The sequence below is a fragment of the Panthera onca genome, chromosome B2 (assembly GCF_046562875.1).
Source record: "Panthera onca isolate mPanOnc1 chromosome B2, mPanOnc1 haplotype 2, whole genome shotgun sequence".
Classification (NCBI taxonomy): Eukaryota; Metazoa; Chordata; class Mammalia; order Carnivora; family Felidae; genus Panthera; species Panthera onca.
The window spans coordinates 36,417,048-36,438,294 of record NC_138343.1 but is presented as its reverse complement, the minus strand read 5'-3'; the positions used below and the strand labels follow the sequence as shown (position 1 = coordinate 36,438,294).

The window sequence follows — 21,247 nt, the reverse complement described above, 5'->3', positions numbered from 1 at the left end:
TGGGCTGTTTTATCTACAGATGAACATATATTTAAAAACTATGAACATATATTTAAAAACTAAGAGAAAATGGCTCAAGGCAGTTTTTGCCACAGGAATAATGACTTGCATTTTCAAACATCATTCCATTTTAGTAGCAAAGGCAGGCAGTATTAGCCTCTTGGTACCTGAGGCAGTTTTAACGATCCAGAAAAACCCTAGCAGGTGCCTGCACTCCCAGCCTCTGCTCCATTCCTTCCCCCCACCACAGGCCTCTCAGTGTCTCCAGATAATAGTGAGGTACTGGCAGGAAACTTCCATTTCTTGGGTGACCTTATCCTCCTCCCAACAGGCTGGAGATTTCTCTTTCAGCATTTCCTTGTCCTTTAAAGGACTACCTTCTCAAATGGAGAACCCTCCTAGAAAACTAGCTCCAAAGCTGCACTGTAGGCAAGAAAAAGGGCCCCACCCACCCCACCCAAGAGCCACTGAGGGCACAGCCTGGGCCCAATGGAGCAACTTAGCTGCCAGGCTCTCCAGAGAACTGTGGCCTGTTTAGCCATCCCTGAGGCTACACTGGCAAGAGCCAGTTCACCCAAGTCACAGAATGTCAGGGGGCCTCCGACTGTAAATGCCATGTGTCTCTCTCCAGAACAACACTTGGAAAGGAAAGGAATACTTTCGCCATTTTTCTCTGTCGGCCTTTCAATCCATATGGTGAGGTCACGGGAAGATGACAGATCGGAACTGGGAGGTACCTATGGCAAATCCCATGAACAGGGCAACCTCAAGTTCTCTTTCTGCAAAACCCAGTGAGAAGCTTGTGCTTTGGAGCCAAAGTACTGGATTCAAGTTCCAGCTGCACTGCTTTGACAGTTGTGTGTTACAGGTAAGTCATTCAACCTTTCGGAGCCTCACTTGTACTGCCCATAAACGGGGTTACGGACATTAAAGCAGCTAGTGCACACGAAGCCCCGGGCTGGAGGAAGGCTGCTGCTGGATGGCTCCTCCAGCTTTTGTCACCCCCTCACCTTACAGGATATAACTAACAAACTTGACTTCAAGGCTGGGAGCCCCCTTCCCCTTCTTCCTCCTCCCGTTTACCTCTCAGTCTAGACTCTGGTTTCCTTCTGAGAAACTGCTACTGACAAAGGAGAATGAACGTGAAATCTTCCTCTGAACACGTGGTCTCCTCTGCCCCTCTTCACAAACCTTTTTGTACAGACTACAGATGCACAGTAAGTGACAAGCTCAGTAAAGATTTCTGTTGAAGATATGCAAATTTTAGAGCAACTTGATTTAAATATATGAAGACTACACAGGGCAGCCTAGAAAGCACTCACTGGTTAGGGACACCATGAAAGGGACACAAACTTTCCAAGGACAGCAGAGAGCAGCTTCTCTGCTCCTGTGGGGGCTTCTCCACAGGTATGGTTGTGAATTCTGCAAGCCTCTCTCACAAGCAGAGGCAGAGCAAGTGTGTTTCCAAGTTTGGTCACGTACTGACCGTGCGCTGAAGAGCCCGTGTCTATTTCCCTGAGACGGTCGAGCTGGGAGCTGCGGTGAAAGGAGGAACAAGAGAAAGGAATGGGCTGTAGACATTCTGAAAACAATTATGCTTTTATCCAAACGGTGCCAATGTCACGTGCATTTGCTTTGTGCTTCTTTTAAGAATGAAAAGTCTCTCTACATGCCTCTTGTTTTCACATTAACTCAGAAAGGTCATTCTGAGGGCCTCCAGAGTATAAGCACGCTCTTGTTGATTTTCACAAAATTTAAGCCTTAAAGTCACAAATCCCACAACATGTGAGGTCCACTGTTCTAAGTGTGTGTAGAGGGGAGGGGAGGGCAGAGAAGCTGGCTTCTTGATTCTCCATTTTTAAAGTTACTTTATTTAAACACCCCTCATCTGCAGGGAGAGAGGCTTACTCAGTGGCAGAAGAATGCTTTAGCCGTACACATGAATTCAGACTTGAAACCAAACCATGGATATAGACAGTTAAAACCCCCAATGAATGGACCACCCCCTCCAGGATCCTAGAGACTTCTTTTCTGCCTGGGTGGGGGGAGTTGACCTCACAGCCCAATTCCCTTTCACTCGGAGAGTGGGTGGGGAGGGGGGCACAGATAAGGTTATACAGTCCAGGTATATAAAAAATGCCATGAATGGAGCTTGCTCATTGCTAAACCCAATGGGCTCTTTTCAGTTCTCCTCGATAGTGTCTGAACAGTTGACTACTCCCACGGGCACATACTGCTTTCCTTGTTTCTGTGACTACTCCTGTGGGCATATACTGCTTTCCTTGTTTTTATTCTCTCTCCCTACTGTCCTTTAAGTATGAGAATTCCTCAGCGCTGGACTTTTTTTTTTTTTTTTGTCTCACCCACACTTGTCCCAATGTTTAAAACTCTAACCACATAGGCCAACAACTCTGAAATGTCTTTCTCTGTCCCAGACCTACCTCTCTCTTTGGAGCTCTATGCCTCTGTATCCAATTATCTACTGGCTAAGTTGGATATCTTAGATTCAAGGTGCCCAAAATGGAACACTTGCTATTCCCTCATAAACATACTTCTTCAGTGTCCCCCACTCTAGCAGAACAGGCTCACCTTGCAGCCAGTGGCTTATGACACGAACCTGGGTCATCACTGATATATTCCTCATTCTTCACATTCAACTACCAAGTCCTGTGGATCCTAGTCCCCATAATCAAATTCATTCTCCTCCTTCCACCTTTACCACCAGCACCCAGTCAAAGCCACCAGTGTCTCCTACTAGGGCCACTCCAACAACCTTGTGATCCTACACACCCCGATCTGTGATAATCACACTCTTATTTAAACCCTTCAGTGGTTTCCCAAGAATGACAATCAATTTCACCATCTTAGCTCACTCTCATACCCCACTGCCTCTTTGTCTCTCCTCATGCCATTCACCCCCCCACCCTCCTGTACTCTATGTCCTTGACACACTCACCTAACCAAATGCTTGCTTCCTCAGGCCTCACTTTGAATGGCTTCTCCTCGGGAAGACCTCCCTAGACCCTCAGACTAATCTAGAGCCCCATTATACACTCTCATGGCATCCTAGACTTTTCCTTGAAACACTGGTCACAATTATACAGTCATTGTGTAATGTTTTCATTTAACTTGTTTTCCTGATTTCATGAAAGCAGGAACCACGCTTTTGTAATTTAATGCCTAGAACAGTGTGTGGTTCACTCAAAATATTTCAACTGAGTTAATGAACAGGAGGTTAGTCACAGAGACTGTGTTCTCCGAACCTCAGGGGACAGATAAAGGCCAGTCAAGAGCTCAAGTGGCCAAATCCAACCTGCTCACCCTCCCTTCTCAGCAGCATCTGTCTCCCGTTCCTTTCTTGTAGTATTTCCCTCCCTTGGCTTCTATGGTGTTCTGTGATGTTCCTCATCTTCCTCCCACCTTACTGGCTATAGCTCCTTGGGACCCTTTACTGGCTTCCCTTCTGAAACCACTACAGAATGTAGTCCTCTTGTATTTTTGTACATTCCCTCCTGTAGGTAATCTCATCCAGACCCAAAGCTTCAAGTACAGTCTAAATACTGATGCCTCTGGAATTTTTATTTCCATCCACAAATTATTCCCCTAAACTCTAAACTCCTATATCTAACTTACTACTTGACAAACACACCCAAACAGACTGGTTAATAGGAACCTCAACTGTAACATGTTCAAAACAAAAGTCCTGTATCAGCTCATCTCCTAATCCTCCCTGCCTCAGGGAGTGATACCATATCCACACAGTTGCTCAAGCCAAACCCAGGCCTCTTTCTTGGTTTCTTATTCCCCGCGCCAACTTTATTATTAGTCTTGTTGGATATACCTCTAACTGATGTTCTAAATCTGCCCAAGTGCTTCTCGCCATCATCTCATGCAAAACTCCCATGGCAAGAATGAGTGTGGCATGCTGATGGAACAGAACAAAGGCCAGCAAAGGCTGAGATGCAGTGAGGCCAAGCCTCCAACATGGCTACCTGGAGCCCATGATGCAGTTGCACTCTTCTGCCTTTGCTGCCTTCCCACCCCCAGCCTTCTCTCTCAGAGCAGTTAGAGGGATTTCTTTCTTTTTCTTTCCTTCTTTCAGGGCAAGTGACTTGAGATGTACTTTTTAATATTTGTTAATTAATTCCTGTTTGAATAGGTAATACATGAATATAACAGAAATTCAATTTGCAGGAAATAATATTCAACAAAAACTAAGTCTCCCTTCCCATTCTCTCAGTTGCCCTCCCCAGAGGCAAAGCAACCACTACGACCAGTTCTTATGTATTCTTGATAGTGTATGCATACACAAGCATTTGTGTTCATGTCCCAGAGAGATAGAAATGTAACACAAAATGTAAATCAGATCACGCCACTCCTTTGCCTAAAGCCCTTCAATGCCTTCCCACTACTTTTACTTAGAGTAAAATTCTAGTAGACCTTGCAAAGGTCTAACTATCCCCCATCTGGTCCTGCCCGCCTCTCCTCACGCACTGTGTTCCAACCACACGGGCCACCTTTCTGGTCCTGATATGCTAGGTTGTTCCTCCCTCAGGGTCACCTCACTGTTCTCTCCACCGAGGACACTTCCCCTGCCCAAGCTCTCTGAATGGCTGGCTCTCCCAGTTTTTATGTCTCAGCTCAGCTTTCACCTCCTTCCAGATGCTAGCCTCCCCACCACTACCTGCAGCACCCCCACCCCACCCCCACCCAGGGCAGAGCCCTTCTCTTTCTCCGTCATCCTATTATACCACAGCACTTACTCCTACCACAAAATATCTCATTTATATCTTTTCCCTTGTTTACTGCATCTCCCTCCCAAAGAATAAAAGCACCATGCGGTCAGGGACTTTGTTGCTGTTTTCCCTGCTGTTCCTCTGGAACTCAAGTAGACTGAATAAATAAATAATTTGAGTCAACATCTGACTCATTAAAAATAGAAGAAAATTACTTTTGGCAATAAAAGAATGTTTAATGCTGGTAACTGTGCCCCTCCCTGCCACCCCTGGAAATAGTAGACCACACAGTCTACTTCAATTACCCGGGTGAACAGGAGCACAGTGAGTGCAATCTAAAAACTATTACTGTCTGGCTTTGGATATATTCCATTGTTTTGCAGTATCTGGTTTACTTTCCTAATTATGCTTTTCTATTGCCATTATTAATATGAACCTATATTCACTGAGCTCACTCTGAGAGGCAACCCAGAAATGTCCAAGATGGCATTAGATGCTCTCCTGGAATTAAAACTTTGCTGTAACTCATAATCATAAATGAGCTGAGTACAGATAATGAAGAATTGAAGCATAATCACCCAAGTTCCCACTGACATTCATTTCGTACTCTACCCCCCAGTATTTTGGTCATTTATTCCAGATTCCATGGAAAATTAATCCTGGGGTAGTTAAGTTCAAAGGAAGAGCAATTTAATTGATACAAGAGTATTAACACTAACCTGGCCCTTTAATTTGTAAATCTGGAAGCCTTCCCCTTCCCAGGTGAATCTGTTACACTGCAGTGCACTGCTCTAGGGAGCACATGTCATACTATGTATTAGTCACAAGGATGCACAAACTCCATCATGTGCTGACTCATAGTTTCCATCTCCCAAGAGCCACCGGGCTGACATGGTTCAAGAAGAGCATGTGAGTGTGTGGAGAGGCCTGCTGCTATAAAGCATAATCTAGAGAGGAAGAAGCCTGCTCAGCTCCTCAAGGCACAAGTGGGCTGCCAGAAGTCTAAGCCTCCATTACCCACAGGAAACGTCTTCAACAGAGTATCCACTGCCTGCCACCTCCCACCTTACAGCCTAAGAACAACCCATCTGCATCCAAGCAACATCTTGATTGATACTTAGAAAATTCTGGCCATAGGAGAGCATCCAACACTTGCATGGTACACTTCCCCCTAGTCCCTCTGCAGCCGGAGAGTACTGTTCTGGAGAATTCATCAGGATAAATGAAGCAGTCTTGGCTGTCTGCTGCAGGAGAGAGCCACTGGGCAGAGTTCCCCATAGGCCAGTGCCATCTGTCTCCCAGTCATCCAACATGACATTGCACATTTCAGCACCTACAACAGTCGGTGAGGCCCCGTGATCATGTACAGGGAGGTACCCAGAGAAAAGAGGAGCACTTCTTGTCATCCCCTCCTTCCAAATATGCCCCTGTGTTGCACACTGAGAATAAAGCAGACAGTACAGGTGGCTCTACATGTCAACTCCACAGGTGACAACAGGGAAAGGGAACATCCTTCAAATCTCAGGAAGAGGTAAGCTGGGGCACCCTCCCAAGCTCACACAACCCCTTGAGTAAATGCCAGTGGACTTTCCCCACCCCACCACATCTCCATTTCTGCCCTCTTCCCATTTCCTTAGATTTCTAGTCCTTTTCTACTTTGTTTTCCTCCTTTTTCTAACACCTTCCCCCCAAATCCCCCCACTCCCGCTTTCTGTTTCTCAAGGTGCCTCAGTAGCTATGGTTGCCTTGACACCTGCTCTGACCACAGAGGGGGTTTTCTGGACAGCAGGATCAAGGGCAGACCGAGTCTGGTGGACAGTGGGAGTATCCACACTATGTAGCTTCTACATGTGCAGCTGTCATCTGTCTGGAAAGTACATGGCAGATGACTTCATCTCCTGCTCAATTCTGCCTAAGCCTGAATAGGGACGGGAATAATGTTTGTACAAACAAGGATATGTGGAAAGGTGAGCAATTTCGTAGAGAAGCCAGCTGACCCAATTATCTTAGGCACTTCTCCAGTGAATTATAGGGCTGACTCATCCTTTTTGGTCTTTGGCCTCTGAATTCTGTGCCGTATTTCACAGTGGGCCTTGACTACCCCAAATCAGCTCTTCTTCTCAGCAGCTAGATAGTGCCATCTCTCAGCACTTATCTCCCACCTACCCAGCATGTGTACGTTTGGAGTCTCTGGGTCCTGTCCCAGGGACGCTCTCCCTAGTGGCACTGAGTTTCAGAGACTGAATGGTTCTAACGACGCCAACCACTATCTGAGAAACTATAATCCACAAACACTGTGATGGGGCTCTGGTCAGTGGGCAGACAATACGTATTGAGTGCTAAGGTGACCTTCCTCATATCTGTCTTCTAAAAGATGGCTGTGCCCCCCAAATGCAAGTTCTCTTTTTATATATAACACTGCCTATAATATCAACCGATGCTGCGGAACCTGTGTTGCTGATTTGTCACAGTCTTATTCAGGCTCATTGCTGGCCGCAAGATAGCCGAACCTGAAGTGGTGAGGCTTTTCTTGGAGTCTACATCTCTAGGGCCCAATAGTTGAGGAGTAAGGACTATCATGTGATCTTATCAGAGCCTTGGTCTGCTTAGGTAAAAGCACTTTCCAGAAGCAGAAACAAACTTCATTGATATTGATCTCTTCAGAGGAAAGGTGCTATAGAAATCTCATCTAATAAATAAAGGATTCAGGCTCCAGTGTTGGGCTGTCAGTCCAGCAAGGAAAAGAAGCTATCAGGCTCAAGGAGTCAAAAGTATTTATTGGTCATCTGTGCAATGTTTACAGAGCACTATTCTAGGGGCTGGGTGGAGGAAAAGGAAAAGAAAAAAGTCACTAGTTTTCCTGCCTTTCAAGACAGCTGGAGATGTGCAGAGAGGAAAACAGCTGAAGGACACAAGAAGCAAAGCAAGAAATCAACTGCAAATAAAATCAATACAACCCAGCTATATGCAATAAATCGGGGGCACTGAGGAGAGGTCAACTGCATAAGGTATCCTGGAGTGGGTAAGTTTTCAAGGACAATGAGGACATGAATTAGCACTCAGGAGAAAATGGAACGTTCACATCAATAAGAATTAAGTGCCACTGTGTCTCACATTACCCAGGCGCAGTGGGAAACAAAAAGGTGGCAACACTATGGACCTTGTCCTCCAGAAGCATCTTATCTAGATGGAGTGACAAGTGGCACATGGAGCAAACTGGAAACAGTATATTGGGATGACTTATTACCACCGTCTCAAGTGGTTCTCACATAGTAGGCTGCATACATTTTTAACATTCATTGTTCAATAAAAAGCATCTCTGAATTGGGGCAGTGCTTAACAAATGGGCTAAGATCTATATGGCTGAAACTAAATGTAACTCATGCTGCAGGTATCTCTCACTGTTTAGGACACCCATGGGCCAGTAGGGGGACATGAACACTGGTGGGATTCTGGGAGCTCAACAGATCTGGGCTCCAATACTCCCTTAGTATTTGAGTTACTCAACTTCAAAGCTTGAGTGTTCTCTTCTATAAATACGTAGTACCATTTCACAGCAATGCTTTCATCAGGGTCAAGTGATGGAACATAGGAGTAGGCATCCACTGTATAGTAGGTATTCAATAAAGCTGTTACTTTCTCCTTTACCCAGAGGATCACAACTGCAATGGTAGAGTTCACTCATTCACTCGAATGTTCACTAGGTATCAGTGCACTTCTACTACAGTAGAAGCTGCCGAAGAACACCATATGGTCCCTGCCCTCCAGTGCTTATGGTCTAGGAGGAAGGAAAGCTAATGTATGTTCTGAGAAGTATAACAACAGAGGTCAGCCATGGACTCCATAAAAGAGAAGACTTTTTAGCAGTTTCAGAAGGAGATCAGCAGGTAAAGAAGGGTTTTTGTTTAAAAAGACATCCAGATTTTGTAAGGGCTTCTGATGAGGAATTCTGTGACAAACACTGAGCCCACTCTATCATTCCTATATCCCATCCTAGGCCATAACATCCCCACACAAGTTCTTTAGTCCTTGTGAATGGACTTGCTACTGGAGGACTGGGGTGCCGGAAAGCCAAAGCCCCTGTGTGCCAGTATCTGAGGAACAGGCTTGCAGGGGAGGAAGATGATTTGTGACAGGTCACTCTGGAGGACAGAGTGAGGAGAAATAAGGGCACATTATAGAAAAAGGCTGTTTTTATTCAATGGAGGAAGCACCTAGGTGGTCTAAGCTGCCTGGCAATAAGACCTGCCACATTCCCTCCAGGCTGAAGATGTACACGGTGGCTGGATTACCTGCAAGGGCACTGCTGCTGTGGTTTCAAGGTCAGTTTGAGGGGCTGGCCAGGCACCAGATGGGGGACTTCTAAGTCACTTAAGTACTTGAAATCTATGCCAGAGTGTGACAGGTTAGGCAGGAATGAGAGACTGATGTGGTTGTATACAGCAGGTCTGTGACCTCCAAAGAGCTCATTTTATTCATGTGCAAGATGAATCACAGGTTTCACTAATGCAAACACACTCATTCCCAAAGTCGAATATTTAATTAAACCATAAGCTTATCAAATATTTTTAATTACACCAAGCAAGCAATTCTACCCTATCTGATGTATGTATGTCTTGGCTGATTTCTACCCCCTACCAATAAAAATTCAAGGCAGATAAAAGTATGTAACAACAAATAATGGTAAGGTTCCCTATCTACACCTTATTCCTCCAGCCAAATATTCCACCGGGAAACCCTCAGGTTGCACATGTACCCTGGCTTCCAGAATTAACATGGAGACCAGCCCAGACATCCTCCCATTCACTTGCTTGGGCATGTCTTCGACTACTACTACAAAAGGGCTTTCTCCTAAAGATAATCAGCAGGCTCACCAGAACGCCGCATTTCTGTGACCTCCGATTTGTCTCGCACATTATTAGTCAACACTGTCTGGGTACCACCATCGGCCACATACTCTAATAAGGGCAGTGGGAAGCTATAGAATAATACAAGATCCTGACCCTTGAGGATTTCAGAATCTAGGAGGGAAGAGAAGATCAGTAGAGGAAGGCATGTGTTAAATACTCAGAAGATGTAAATTTCTAAGTAAAAGAGAATGGAGTTGACTAGATCTGATATAAAACCTCTATGATGTGGATCACCTTATTTGACATGTCCAGTAATTCTATTTGGTCTTAAATTACCTTTGCATTTCCCATGAAAACAATGAGGTATTAAGTGTGCAGATAGTTTATCAAACATTGGGGTATAAGAGAATTACCTGAGCAACTGCACTTTTACTTTCTAAAGAAGCATCCCCTTCTATCTGGGGATAGGCCCACATTTTTCAAGCAGCAGTGCTCATGAGGGAATCGCAGTAAGAATCTCTTTGAGAAGACTGGTAGTATCTAATAGCATATATTTGCTATTACAATGCATATAGTACTATATATGTATATAGTACATTTTGTGTATAGTACTACAACGTACTATACAATGTATACAACGTATTCAACACAAATTAGTTTTAACTACATACATTAAAGGCTTTGGAAAGAACATTTAGCAAAACTCTGTGAACAAATTGTTGTTAATCTGCAAGAAAAAAAATTTAATAAAAAATCCTATTATTTTGTCTAAATACTAACTACTTTATTTATCTTTACTGCTAATGGTCTAATCTGGTGACATTTTGCTGCAAAGGGTTCATAGAAGAGTCCTGAGTTCTGAGCTAGGTTTTGGAGGCCAAACTAAGAGGAAGTGAAAATAGTCAGGTGTATTAACTTGAAAGAAAGACCAAGAAATCTTTTTGGGTACTTCAGAAGAGACCAGCGGGATTTGGTGGTAACAACAAGCCAACATCCAGGATGTGTGATGAAGAGTTATAGTTGGGCGGGGGGGGGGGGGGGGGGGGAGGGGGAGGCGGCAAGACCTATGTGATGGGAGCAGGCACCGCTGTGAGCAGTCACCCTGGGCAGGAACTTTTTAGTCCCTGAGCTTTACAACAAAGGCTGCATGAAGTACCAATATTTAGCACACAGGTGTGATCTGAGGCTAGTGGAAACCTTTTTGATCTGTTTCCTCATTTATAGAAAAAAGTGGGGTTGGCATGGCTGCTAAGGCTCCTTTATTATCTATCTACCCACAAATTTTTGTGACTGTGTCTTGTGGTAAAAGCACTGAATTCAAGCAAAGCATTTCCAAGCTTCTCTCAGTGTAGTTTGCTTTTATTACCTCAAGTGAGAATAACCCAGACAGAATAGCATTTTGGTGTCTTGTTATGATATTGGTGTGAGGAAAAGAGGAATATTCTCAGGGCACAGGTTTTCCCCACTATAGATGGAGACACGTTACACAGAACTGTGAACAAAGGGAATATGCTTCAACTGTAAACAGAAATGAATTCATGGGATGGTAAACTCTTATTATTATTTTTTTAATGTTTATTTTGAGAGTGGTTATGAGCAGAGGAGGGGCAGAAAGAGAGGGAGAGAGAGAATTCCAAGCACTGAGAGCACAAAGCCCAATGCAGGGCTTGATGCCACGAACCTTGAGATCATGACCTGAGCTGAAATCAAGAGTTGGACGCTTAACTGACTGAGCCACCCAGGTGCCTCTGGATGATAAAACTTTTAAAACACAGTTTTGCTTTTTTTTTTTTTTTTTTTAATTTTTATTTATTTTTGAGACAGAGACAGAGCATGAACGGGGGGAGGGTCAGAGAGAGAGGGAGACACAGAATCCAAGCAGGCTCCAGGCTCCCAGCTGTCAGCACAGAGCCCGATGCGGGGGCTCGAACTCACAAACTGTGAGATCATGACCTGAGCCAAAGTCAGACGCTTAACCGACTGAGCCACCCAGGCGCCACTTGCTCATCTTTTTTAGGCCACATGGTAGTTCACCATGGGCTATATCATCTGTTTGGGGGGATGTATTTGAATATTGCCTGTTTTCCTAGAATGTATTCAACAGCTACAAATATTACAAATGTCAGAGAAGGGCAGAGGTGGGGAACAGCTATAAAAAATCTACAGCAGATGGGGTGCCTGGCTGGCTCAGTTGGAAAAGCATGCACTGATCTCAGGGTTCTGAGTTTGAGCCCCACACTGGGTGTAGAGATTACTAAAAAAAATTAAACTTAAAAAATCTACAGCTAAATCATACTTAGTTGTAAAACACAGAATTTTACCTAAGATCAGGGAAAAAGGCAAAGAGATCCAGTCTCAACACTTCCATTCAACATTATGGTAGAGGTCATGGCCAGTGCAACAATGCAAGAAAAAAACTGGCATAAAGTTTGAAAAGGAGTAAAACTGCCTTTATACACAATGACATGATCATGGATGTAGAAAATCCTAAGAAATCTAGAACTAATAAGTGAATTAGAGCTGCAGAATAAAAAATCATATGCAAAAATTGTGTTCTGAAGTGACAGCAAAGAACAATCTGAAAATACATTTTAAGAATTCTGCTCACAACAGCATCAAAAAATTAAAATGGGAATAAGTTCTTTAAAAGGTACTGAAAAATACAAAATATTGCTGAGAAACTTGAGAAGACTTATATACCATATTCGTGGGTTGGGATATTGTTAAGATGGCAATGCTGTACATCTTTTTTAAATGGTAAAGATACTTGAGGTATGGACTCTTCACAAAAGAACTGATAAATAAGTAACCAAAAAGCTTATGAAAAAGTGCTTAATATCACTAGTTATCAGGGAAATGTGTGATGGGAAATTAATATACCACACCAAGATGGCACCACATACCCACTAGAATAGCTAAAGTTAAATCAAAGACAATATTAAATGTTGACAAATTATGGGTAAATTGGAACCATAATGCACTACTAATAGAATTTTCTTAAAGTGCTAAACGTCAGAGTCATTCAACCTGGCAATTCCACCCCTGTATCTACCTAAGAAGAATTAAACATATATCCACATAAAAACTTACACATGAATATTTATAGCAGCTTCATTCAAAACATCCTCAAACTGGTAACAACCGAAATGTATGTCAACCGGTAAATGTGTTAAGATCCATATACAACGAAATACTACCCAACATTATAGAGGAATGAACTACCAATACATGACAATATGGATCAATCTCATAAACACCAAGCCATGTAGAAATACAAGACTATATACATACTGTATGAATCCACTGATATTAAAATTATCGAAAAGGCAAAATTACAACAACAGAAAAGCAGATCAATCAGTGGCTGCCTGGGGCTGGAGTAGGGGAGAGTAGGGATTGACTGAAAAGGGGCGCAAGGGAAATTTTACAGGTGACTAAAAACATTTTAAAACTTGAATTTGGTGAAGGCTGTACCACTTAAATTTACCAAAACTCACTGACCTGTAAAATAGGTGAATATTATGGTATATAAATTCCATCTAAAAAAATCTGTTAAAAAAAAACAAACAAACCCATGCACACTCTGCTGGACAAAGAATTAACTGAAACTATTTACTCTTGGAACCAAAACAAAAGACATCAATAATTCATTTTCTTTTGCAACGATCCATTTTTTTCCCCTCCCATAAGGAAGTATTTCTATATAAGCAGGGTAACCTAGCCAAATAGCTTTGATAAAATTATTGATAAAATTACTGTGCTGTTATTGCTGCTCAGATTGGACTACAGAAGTAGTTGCAAATTTGCTGTCCAGACAGAAAATATTTCACTTCATGGGACAAGGGTCTCCTGGTTCACCTCTCAGTAGGGTGGGAATGTGACAAAGGCTTCAGCAGATGTGTTCTGTACATTTTGTCTTTTGTTTTTTTTTTTTTCAACGTTTTTTATTTATTTTTGGGACAGAGAGAGACAGAGCATGAACGGGGGAGGGGCAGAGAGAGAGGGAGACACAGAATCGGAAACAGGCTCCAGGCTCCGAGCCATCAGCCCAGAGCCTGACGCGGGGCTCGAACTCACGGACCGAACTCACGGACCGCGAGATCGTGACCTGGCTGAAGTCGGATGCTTAACCGACTGCGCCACCCAGGCGCCCCTGTACATTTTGTCTTTTGAAAGCTCAGTCTTTGATGCTCCTTTGCTGGGGAGGGGAGCTCTTCACGTTTCTGATTTCTTTCTACACCCTTGTCAAAGGGCATATGGTAGGTTGGATCTCTGAGACAGTGCTGAACTAATGGGCTAAATACAGAGTTAGTATTCAGTAAAAGGTTTGATTTGTTTTGCTCTAACATCTCAATGTGCAATTTACAGAGGAGCAGCAGAGGGACTAATCTGTTTGGTTTTAGACTAGAATTCTTATACATTAAAGATTAAATGGGGAACACAGACAGCATACTCTTGTTCAGGTAAAAGTACAGTGAGAGCGAAAGAGAGTAGCAAAGGGAGAACATTTTCTCAGAATCTGCCTCAAGATATCCAATTACTCTTAGTTCTCACATTTACAGTAACTCCCATCAAAGGGTGTTTTTGCTTTTGGGAGGATGGACAGGACACCTATGTTACCATAGGTAACATATACCCAGCTGCTGTCTTATAAGTAATGGAGAAACTTTAGCCTTTCATTGCCAGACTCAGCATGAAAACATGAAAAGGGCTGAGGTCTTGGTAACCACACACTCTCTCCTGTAATACATGGCAGAGCATAAACTCACCACTCAATAGCAGTAATGATAACACTAAACCAACCAAATCAATTTGGTCAAGATAAAAGATCTCTGGTGTTTCCCTAGATAGCAGAGTTTTCTAACAGATCCAGGCTAGAACTCTGTAAGGGAATAAAGCCTTTATAAAAACATGCATTGCCTTGCTTTCTTTTAGAGACAAAGGACAGAATGCCACGTGTTCCTGACAGGTTCAAATCACATGTGGATGAGAGTTAAATAAAGGCGCAGATACACGGACTTATTTGTGATGATTTCTGATCCTGGTGAAATGGACCAGCCTAGTCATTTCATGTCACCAACACACCTCATTATCACCACAGCTCCTTGCCCAACTCTGGACCATAAGATATCACCATTCATTCACTCTGTAGTCCCCTGTAGTGCAGGGATGGCTGTGACAGAGGCACATTCCTTTTCACTTAGTGAATTAGTTCACATTCTTCCCAGATCATTCCACTTAAAAAGATTCAACAATCTCCCGGGCCTTCTTGTGTGCTTAACTGGAGCGGGGGAGGGAGTCAAGGGGCACCTGGGTGGCTCAGTCGGTTAAGCGTCCAACTTTAGCTCAGATCATGATCTCCCAGTTCACGAGCTCGAGCCCTGCGTCGGGCTCTGTGCTGACAGCTCAGAGCCTGGAGACTGCTTTGGATTCTGTGTCTCCCTCTCTTGGTGCCCCTCTCTCGCTTATGCTCTGTCTCTCTCGCTCTTAAAAATAAACATAAAAATAAAAAAATAAACACACACAAAAAAGCGTGTTGACTATATTCAAAACCACGGGCAGCTTCTCACTGCAAACCAACATCCAAACCCTACAGCCTGGAGCCTGGAATCCTTACCCTCCCTTTCTAGTAGTCTCTCCTCACTCAACCCCAAGGCTCCATCCAGCTGTATAGAGGTCACCATCTTTGACCAGGTAGTCCCTCTTTCTCCACATCTAAATCCCACTCTGCCTTTGAAGCCCCAATTGTCACAACCTATACAAGTACTGTAGTTGGAATTAATCTCTCTCTCCCCATGTTCCTACATATATGGCTTATGCCTCAGTTAAAACTCTTATGGTAGGCTGCCCTGGATGTCAGCTATTTCATGCCTTCCTCTTAGGCCCAGCAAATCCCTATTTTGAATGCATATTAAAACCACCTTGGGGATACCTAGAAAAATGGCTGATTCCAGGAGCTGGCAAAGGTCAAGTACAAGACACATCCAGAACACATCTTATAACTGCCAGAAAGTAAGGAAACGTTTTTGGCACAGTTTGAGCACCAAAATAATTAAGTATAGTAATGAATTATGAACCACTGATAAAATAGAAGAGCTCATGAGCCTGTAATAACAACAGATAAATAAATGGGGAAGAAGGGTTTTCACTTACATAAGAACGCTGAGTGTCAAAGGAGAAATGAAGAAGGAGGGTTAGAGTTAGAAAATCATCATTTTGCAACGATCATAGTAAAGACTGGTTCAGGGGCACTTGGGTGGCTCAGTTAGTGAAGCATCCGACTTTGGCTCAGGTCATGATCTCATGGCTTGTGAATTTGAGCCCCATGTCAGGCTCTATGCAGACAGCTCAGAGCCTGGAGCCTAGTTCAGATTCTGTGTCTCCCTTCCCCTCTGTCCTCCTCCGCTCACGTGCTCGCTCTCTCTCAAAAATAAACAGACATTAAAAAATTAAAAAGACCAGGGGCGCCTGGGTGGCGCAGTCGGTTAAGCGTCCGACTTCAGCCAGGTCACGATCTCGCGGTCTGTGAGTTCGAGCCCCGCATCAGGCTCTGGGCTGATGGCTCGGAGCCTGGAGCCTGTTTCCGATTCTGTGTCTCCCTCTCTCTCTGCTCCTCCCCCGTTCATGCTCTGTCTCTCTCTGTGCCAAAAATAAATAAAAAACGTTGAAAAAAAAAATTAAAAAAAAAAAAAATTAAAAAGACCAGTTCAGGCAAGAATCATCAATGGATGCTAAATCTAGGAGACACTTTTGATGATGAGCAGGATACTGACATGGTCACAAAGTGTTTTCCCGCAGACTGCTTACTACTTGTGTGGTCAAAGATAGTAACTATAGAGTGGAGAAACTGGGCAACACTTTGAGTGAATTAAAATTAATATCTACAGTGAGGGGGATGATGGACATCTGTGTCTAATATAATATCCTGAGAAAGACACATCACTTAATAGTAGTCTGAGACTAGGCCGGGAATAAGTAATCTGAATCTAATCATGAAGAAACACCAAACACCAAATAGAAACAAAGAGAGTTCTATTAAAAGGGGGGAGAGGGCTATAGTCTTCAAAAATATCAATATCATTAAAAACAAAGAAAGGCCATAAAAATGTTTCAAGTTAAAAGGGTCTAAAGAGACATGACAACTAAATGCAATACTTGATCCTGGACTGGAGGGGGAAAAAGTGCTTTTACAGGAGACATTTTTGGACCAACTGAGAAAACCAGAATATGGGTGGCAGATTTAATAAAAGCACTGCATCAGTATCAATTTACTAAAATTGATAACTGCTATGGATATAAAATAATATCCCTATTCTTGGAAAACATTCATTGACGTTTATAAAGACAAAAGGCCATGTTTGCAGCTTACTCTCTCAAATGGCCCAGAAAAACACTTTAAATTTCCAAATAAAAAGCTAAAACAATAGCTGGTGTCCTTTTCTGATTTAATTATTTAGAGTGAGGCCCAGACATTCTATTTTTAAAAGCTTCCCAGGACTGAGAACTGCCTAGAGCAGTGGTTCCTCAGACCAGCAGCAACATGACCCAGGACCTCGTTACACATGCACAGGCCACTGAGTCAGACCTCTGGGAGGTGGGGGGTGGTCAGCAATGTGTGTTTGTCACACCTTCCATGCGAGTCTGATGTCCACTCAAGTTTGGAACCATGGACCTAGACTAAGAGCTCCTACATTCTATATTTCTATATCCTACATTCCCCACAAAAGCTAGCAAAATACTTTGTGCATTGTCGTATCTCGATAAATGCTTGAAGAATTTAGTTTTACAGTGAATGATAATGCAGAAAATGACCACTGAGGCACTTGAGAGATGATAAACTAAAGGGCTAAAGCATTACTATGGAGTTTCTAAAGTGAATATAAAATTTATTTTGAAAGCAATAACGGAAGTCAGATTATTCAGGTTGTTAGTAAAAGCACTGTTATCCCAAAAGGGAGCATATCAGCTTACAGTTTAAGTCACTGTCAACTGAAAACAGGTGATAACTTATGCAAGCTCTTAGACTGGTATTTAAAAATTAATTCTGTGGTTCTGGGAAGCAAGGCACAACAATTACTAAGCCACGCTGTGTGCATCATGCAAGATCTGCTTAGAGAACACAGCATTCACGTGGCTGTGATGTGGCCCAGATCTGATGAGGATGGTCAAATTTCAGAACATCTTCTAGTTGGCCTTTGGAGAGACAAGACTCCTGTAATGAGAATGAGCTGATAAATTTGCCTACTGAGTAGAAAATGAAACAAATAAATCCATTTTTATGCAAGTGTTTTCTATCTTGAGAAGCTAAACTGTTGAAGATGCTCTAGGATGCAGGACATCATCCCAGCCTCACCACATGCCTTTTCTAATTGGCATCCTGAGAGATTTCACAGGAAAAGGGTGTTACTTTGGTATTGTTGATTTAAAGGTTATCTAGTCACAGCAAGGCAGAGAAGAATTCATCTTCAAAATTCACCTCCTTATTGAAAGCCCATGGAGTATCTTGGCAATTAACAATTCCTATCACCTCTAGCTGTTCCCTATGTGAGAAGGCTCAGAACTCGCCTTACAAATTGCTCTTTTGAAGATCAAAGGGAAGCTGAATGTGTCTGTGTGTGCTCTCGATGAGACTGTAATTTAATGGAATTTTTAGAGAAGCCTTGCTGGCAGTGTTTGGATGACAGCCCCGGGGCGGAGGATTCAGGGGAGCTTGGCCACTCTTCCCTTTGGAGCGTCTTCTCTGTCTTTAATTGGCACCTCATTAGAAATTAATGAAAATGACATCCTCTGTTCTTCCTGCTCTAGGCATCGAATGCTACAAAAAGGCCCATCACAATTCATAACACATTCAATTTATATAGCAATGGCTCTTAAGCATTATTTATGAGATGTGAATTTCTTGTCAGCAGTTAATAACCTGTACAGAGTGGAAGGGGAATGGAAAAAAAGATTGTGAATATATATATTAAGAAAAAGATTTTCTGCAGCGGAGAAGTGTTCTGTTTGAGTTCAAACTACCTTCCTGAGTCTTCACTTCTAGCAGGAAATTACCATGCCCCCCCCACCCCCAACCTTTCAGGGCAGTTCAATGTCTCTTCAACACCCCATGCATCCTCAAGGAAATAACTACACAACTCACCCTTTCCTAGAGAGATCCGAGCAGACAGGCAGGAAGAACACAAGAGCTATTTGTCAAAGACAATCCCAGAGGTGTATGTTCCCACTGCTCTATTGCTGTCCTTTATCTTTTAAAATGTGGCAGTAGACTCAGTCATTTTTCTGGGCACGTAAGTGTAACACTCTCAGTGGGCCAAACTGAACTCCCCACTCTCTCTAGGAAGGCTACAACTGGAGGGAGTGCACAAAGCTCAGGGCTTTCTTTCCCAGCATTAAGATCAAATCTCTCTGTAAGTAGACCCTCAGAATTGGGCGTAAGCCAAGGGACTATGTGTTAGATCATTTAAAAAGAATGTATATCTGTGGTAAACCCAGCAGGCACTCAGAATTTACCAAGACAGTCAAGTTGGCTTCACTCAGGAGCATGTAAAATCATCTAACATGTATTTCTAGATTTTTTTCAGCTGAGTGCTTAAGACCTTAGGAAATCTGGGAGACCTGGTTACAATACTTCTGGATCTCTCAGTGCTAAACTGTGAATTCTCACTGCTTGCCTGACAAGGACAGGAGGTATCAGCCATTGCCAGAGGCAAGACAGCATACTTTATGGATCAATTGCTTGATCCACTAGGGCAAATCCTGTGTAATACCCAGGATTCAGTTGCTTTCAAGAAGGAAACAAGAACATAAGGTACAGGAAAATCTCATGATTCTAATTTAGGAATAACCAAGAGCATGTGTTATAAAAGTAATAGGCAAAACGGTCAGGTGGGCTTCACAACACTGATAACAGACTGAAGTACTGAACCCCTGCCCCCCCAAAAGTTCATGTGAAGACCAAAGCTAAGAATCTGCAGACCACCAAAGACTAGACAAACCCTTCAATACAGGCGAAGGTGGTTAGCCACCATGCACCAGAGTCTGCTCTGGCTAACCACAGTATTCCTTCCCTGTTTCACTATGGATTTAAAATCACGTGGCAGGGTTGCTGAAGATGCAGTCTAAGAATAAGGTTCTGGGCTCTTCTGGAGTTCTACATGAACACAACTGAAGTCTGAAAACTCTGCTGACAGCCTCTCCTCCCACCTTTTCTCCTATCTCTCTTCTTTACACTTTCACACAAGTGTTTAATAGGGTAAGTAAATGCCAAGCTAAAAAAATAAAAACTCATCCAGTGACACCTGGACTCCCCATGCTGGTGTCTGTTTCTGCAGTTGAGCATACACTTCCAATCTCATTGAGTACCACACACCAGAGCATGCAACAAACAGATTCCTGGTCTTGATAACAACAGGAGTTCTGACTTTGTTTCCATGAGAAGCTGGTACCCCTCCTTTCCTTTTGACTTCCAACAGGGTAAATAACTGAGGCACAGGGAAGCAACGGCTGCCTCTTCAGAAGATGAAGGACTATGAGTAACTGTAATTTTCTAACTGCTGAGAGAACCATCTAGTCCTGCCTGCCAGCATCAGTACTTGTAGGGTATCTATGGCTATCGCAGAGGAGAAGGGAGGCTTCTAAAGCTCACTCCTTAGGGCAAAGAATACAAGACACTCAGAGGCAAGAGCCAGGTCTCTAAGTCTGCCTGATGACAGCTCTTGTCCCATAGAACAATTTTATAAAACAAAGCTTTAAATCAGGAAATAAAAACAGGAACAGGAAATCTGTAGGTCAGCCTAAATAATGCAGCTACACAATTCTGCTTCTCTGTGACATCACGTACATGGTCAAAGGGAGAGAAAGAATTGGTCTAAGTTGTGTTCCGTTGTGGGTAGTCATGAAGGTTTTAAAAATACATCCCTGTACAGCAATTCTAAGAGCTAGTATAACACTGGATAAAACAGAAGGAAATGTTACTTTAAAGCTACTTCAAGGAGTTAACTGACAATGAATTATGATTCAAAGAAAATGTTCCAACCAAACTTTAATTTAAAAGGGGTATGGGGGGAAAGAGTTTCCATTTATTATACATAGTAAGATGTTCATTCAAAATGAATAACTGAATTTTATGGTACATATCTCAGAATGTCACTGGTTTGGTTAATTTCTAAGTAAGTCATCAATGAATAGGAACTAGAGTAATATGTAGTGGGGAGAAGTTGGAATCAGTAAGCAGTGACAATGCAACTCTTACGAAATAAATTTAAGAGTGGGAATGTTTGTGCCTTGTTTTTACGTGTGGGAGGAAATAAAGGGCATTTAGAAGTAAGACTTCTCTGCTCCTGCTTTATGAATCTCCAAAGCAGTAGCTTTCAGGGAAGTACTCAGGAGAAGAACGAAGGGCTTCAGCCTCTTAGGAATAATTTCCAAAGCTATGCCAGGGTGTCAAGGACCAGTCTCCATCATGCCACTGGGGGAGATGCTTACCACAGCGGCATGATCCCAATTCCTGCTGCACCAGCTCCAGTTTGGTCTGACACTGGAAGCACCGACGTCGACTCTTCTGTTTAGACCGGCTGGTTTCCTCAGGTCGTTCGGTGTTCTCCAGTAGTCGTGCCCGTTTCACTGGCGAAGCCTCATTCTCAGACTGTGAATCTGACCAAA

At 43.0% G+C, this 21,247-nt stretch overlaps 1 protein-coding gene across 2 annotated transcripts in view; it reads right to left on the bottom strand.

Annotated features, from left to right (window-relative positions):
• ZFAND3 (zinc finger AN1-type containing 3) overlaps positions 1-21,247 on the bottom strand; it is a 325,101-nt gene that overhangs the window by 7,540 nt on the left and 296,314 nt on the right. For both annotated transcript variants that reach the window (XM_060615387.2, XM_078446876.1), the window contains one exon: positions 21,071-21,238. In XM_060615387.2, the coding sequence (XP_060471370.1) occupies positions 21,071-21,238 (168 nt within the window). The remainder of the gene's footprint in view (positions 1-21,070; positions 21,239-21,247) is intronic.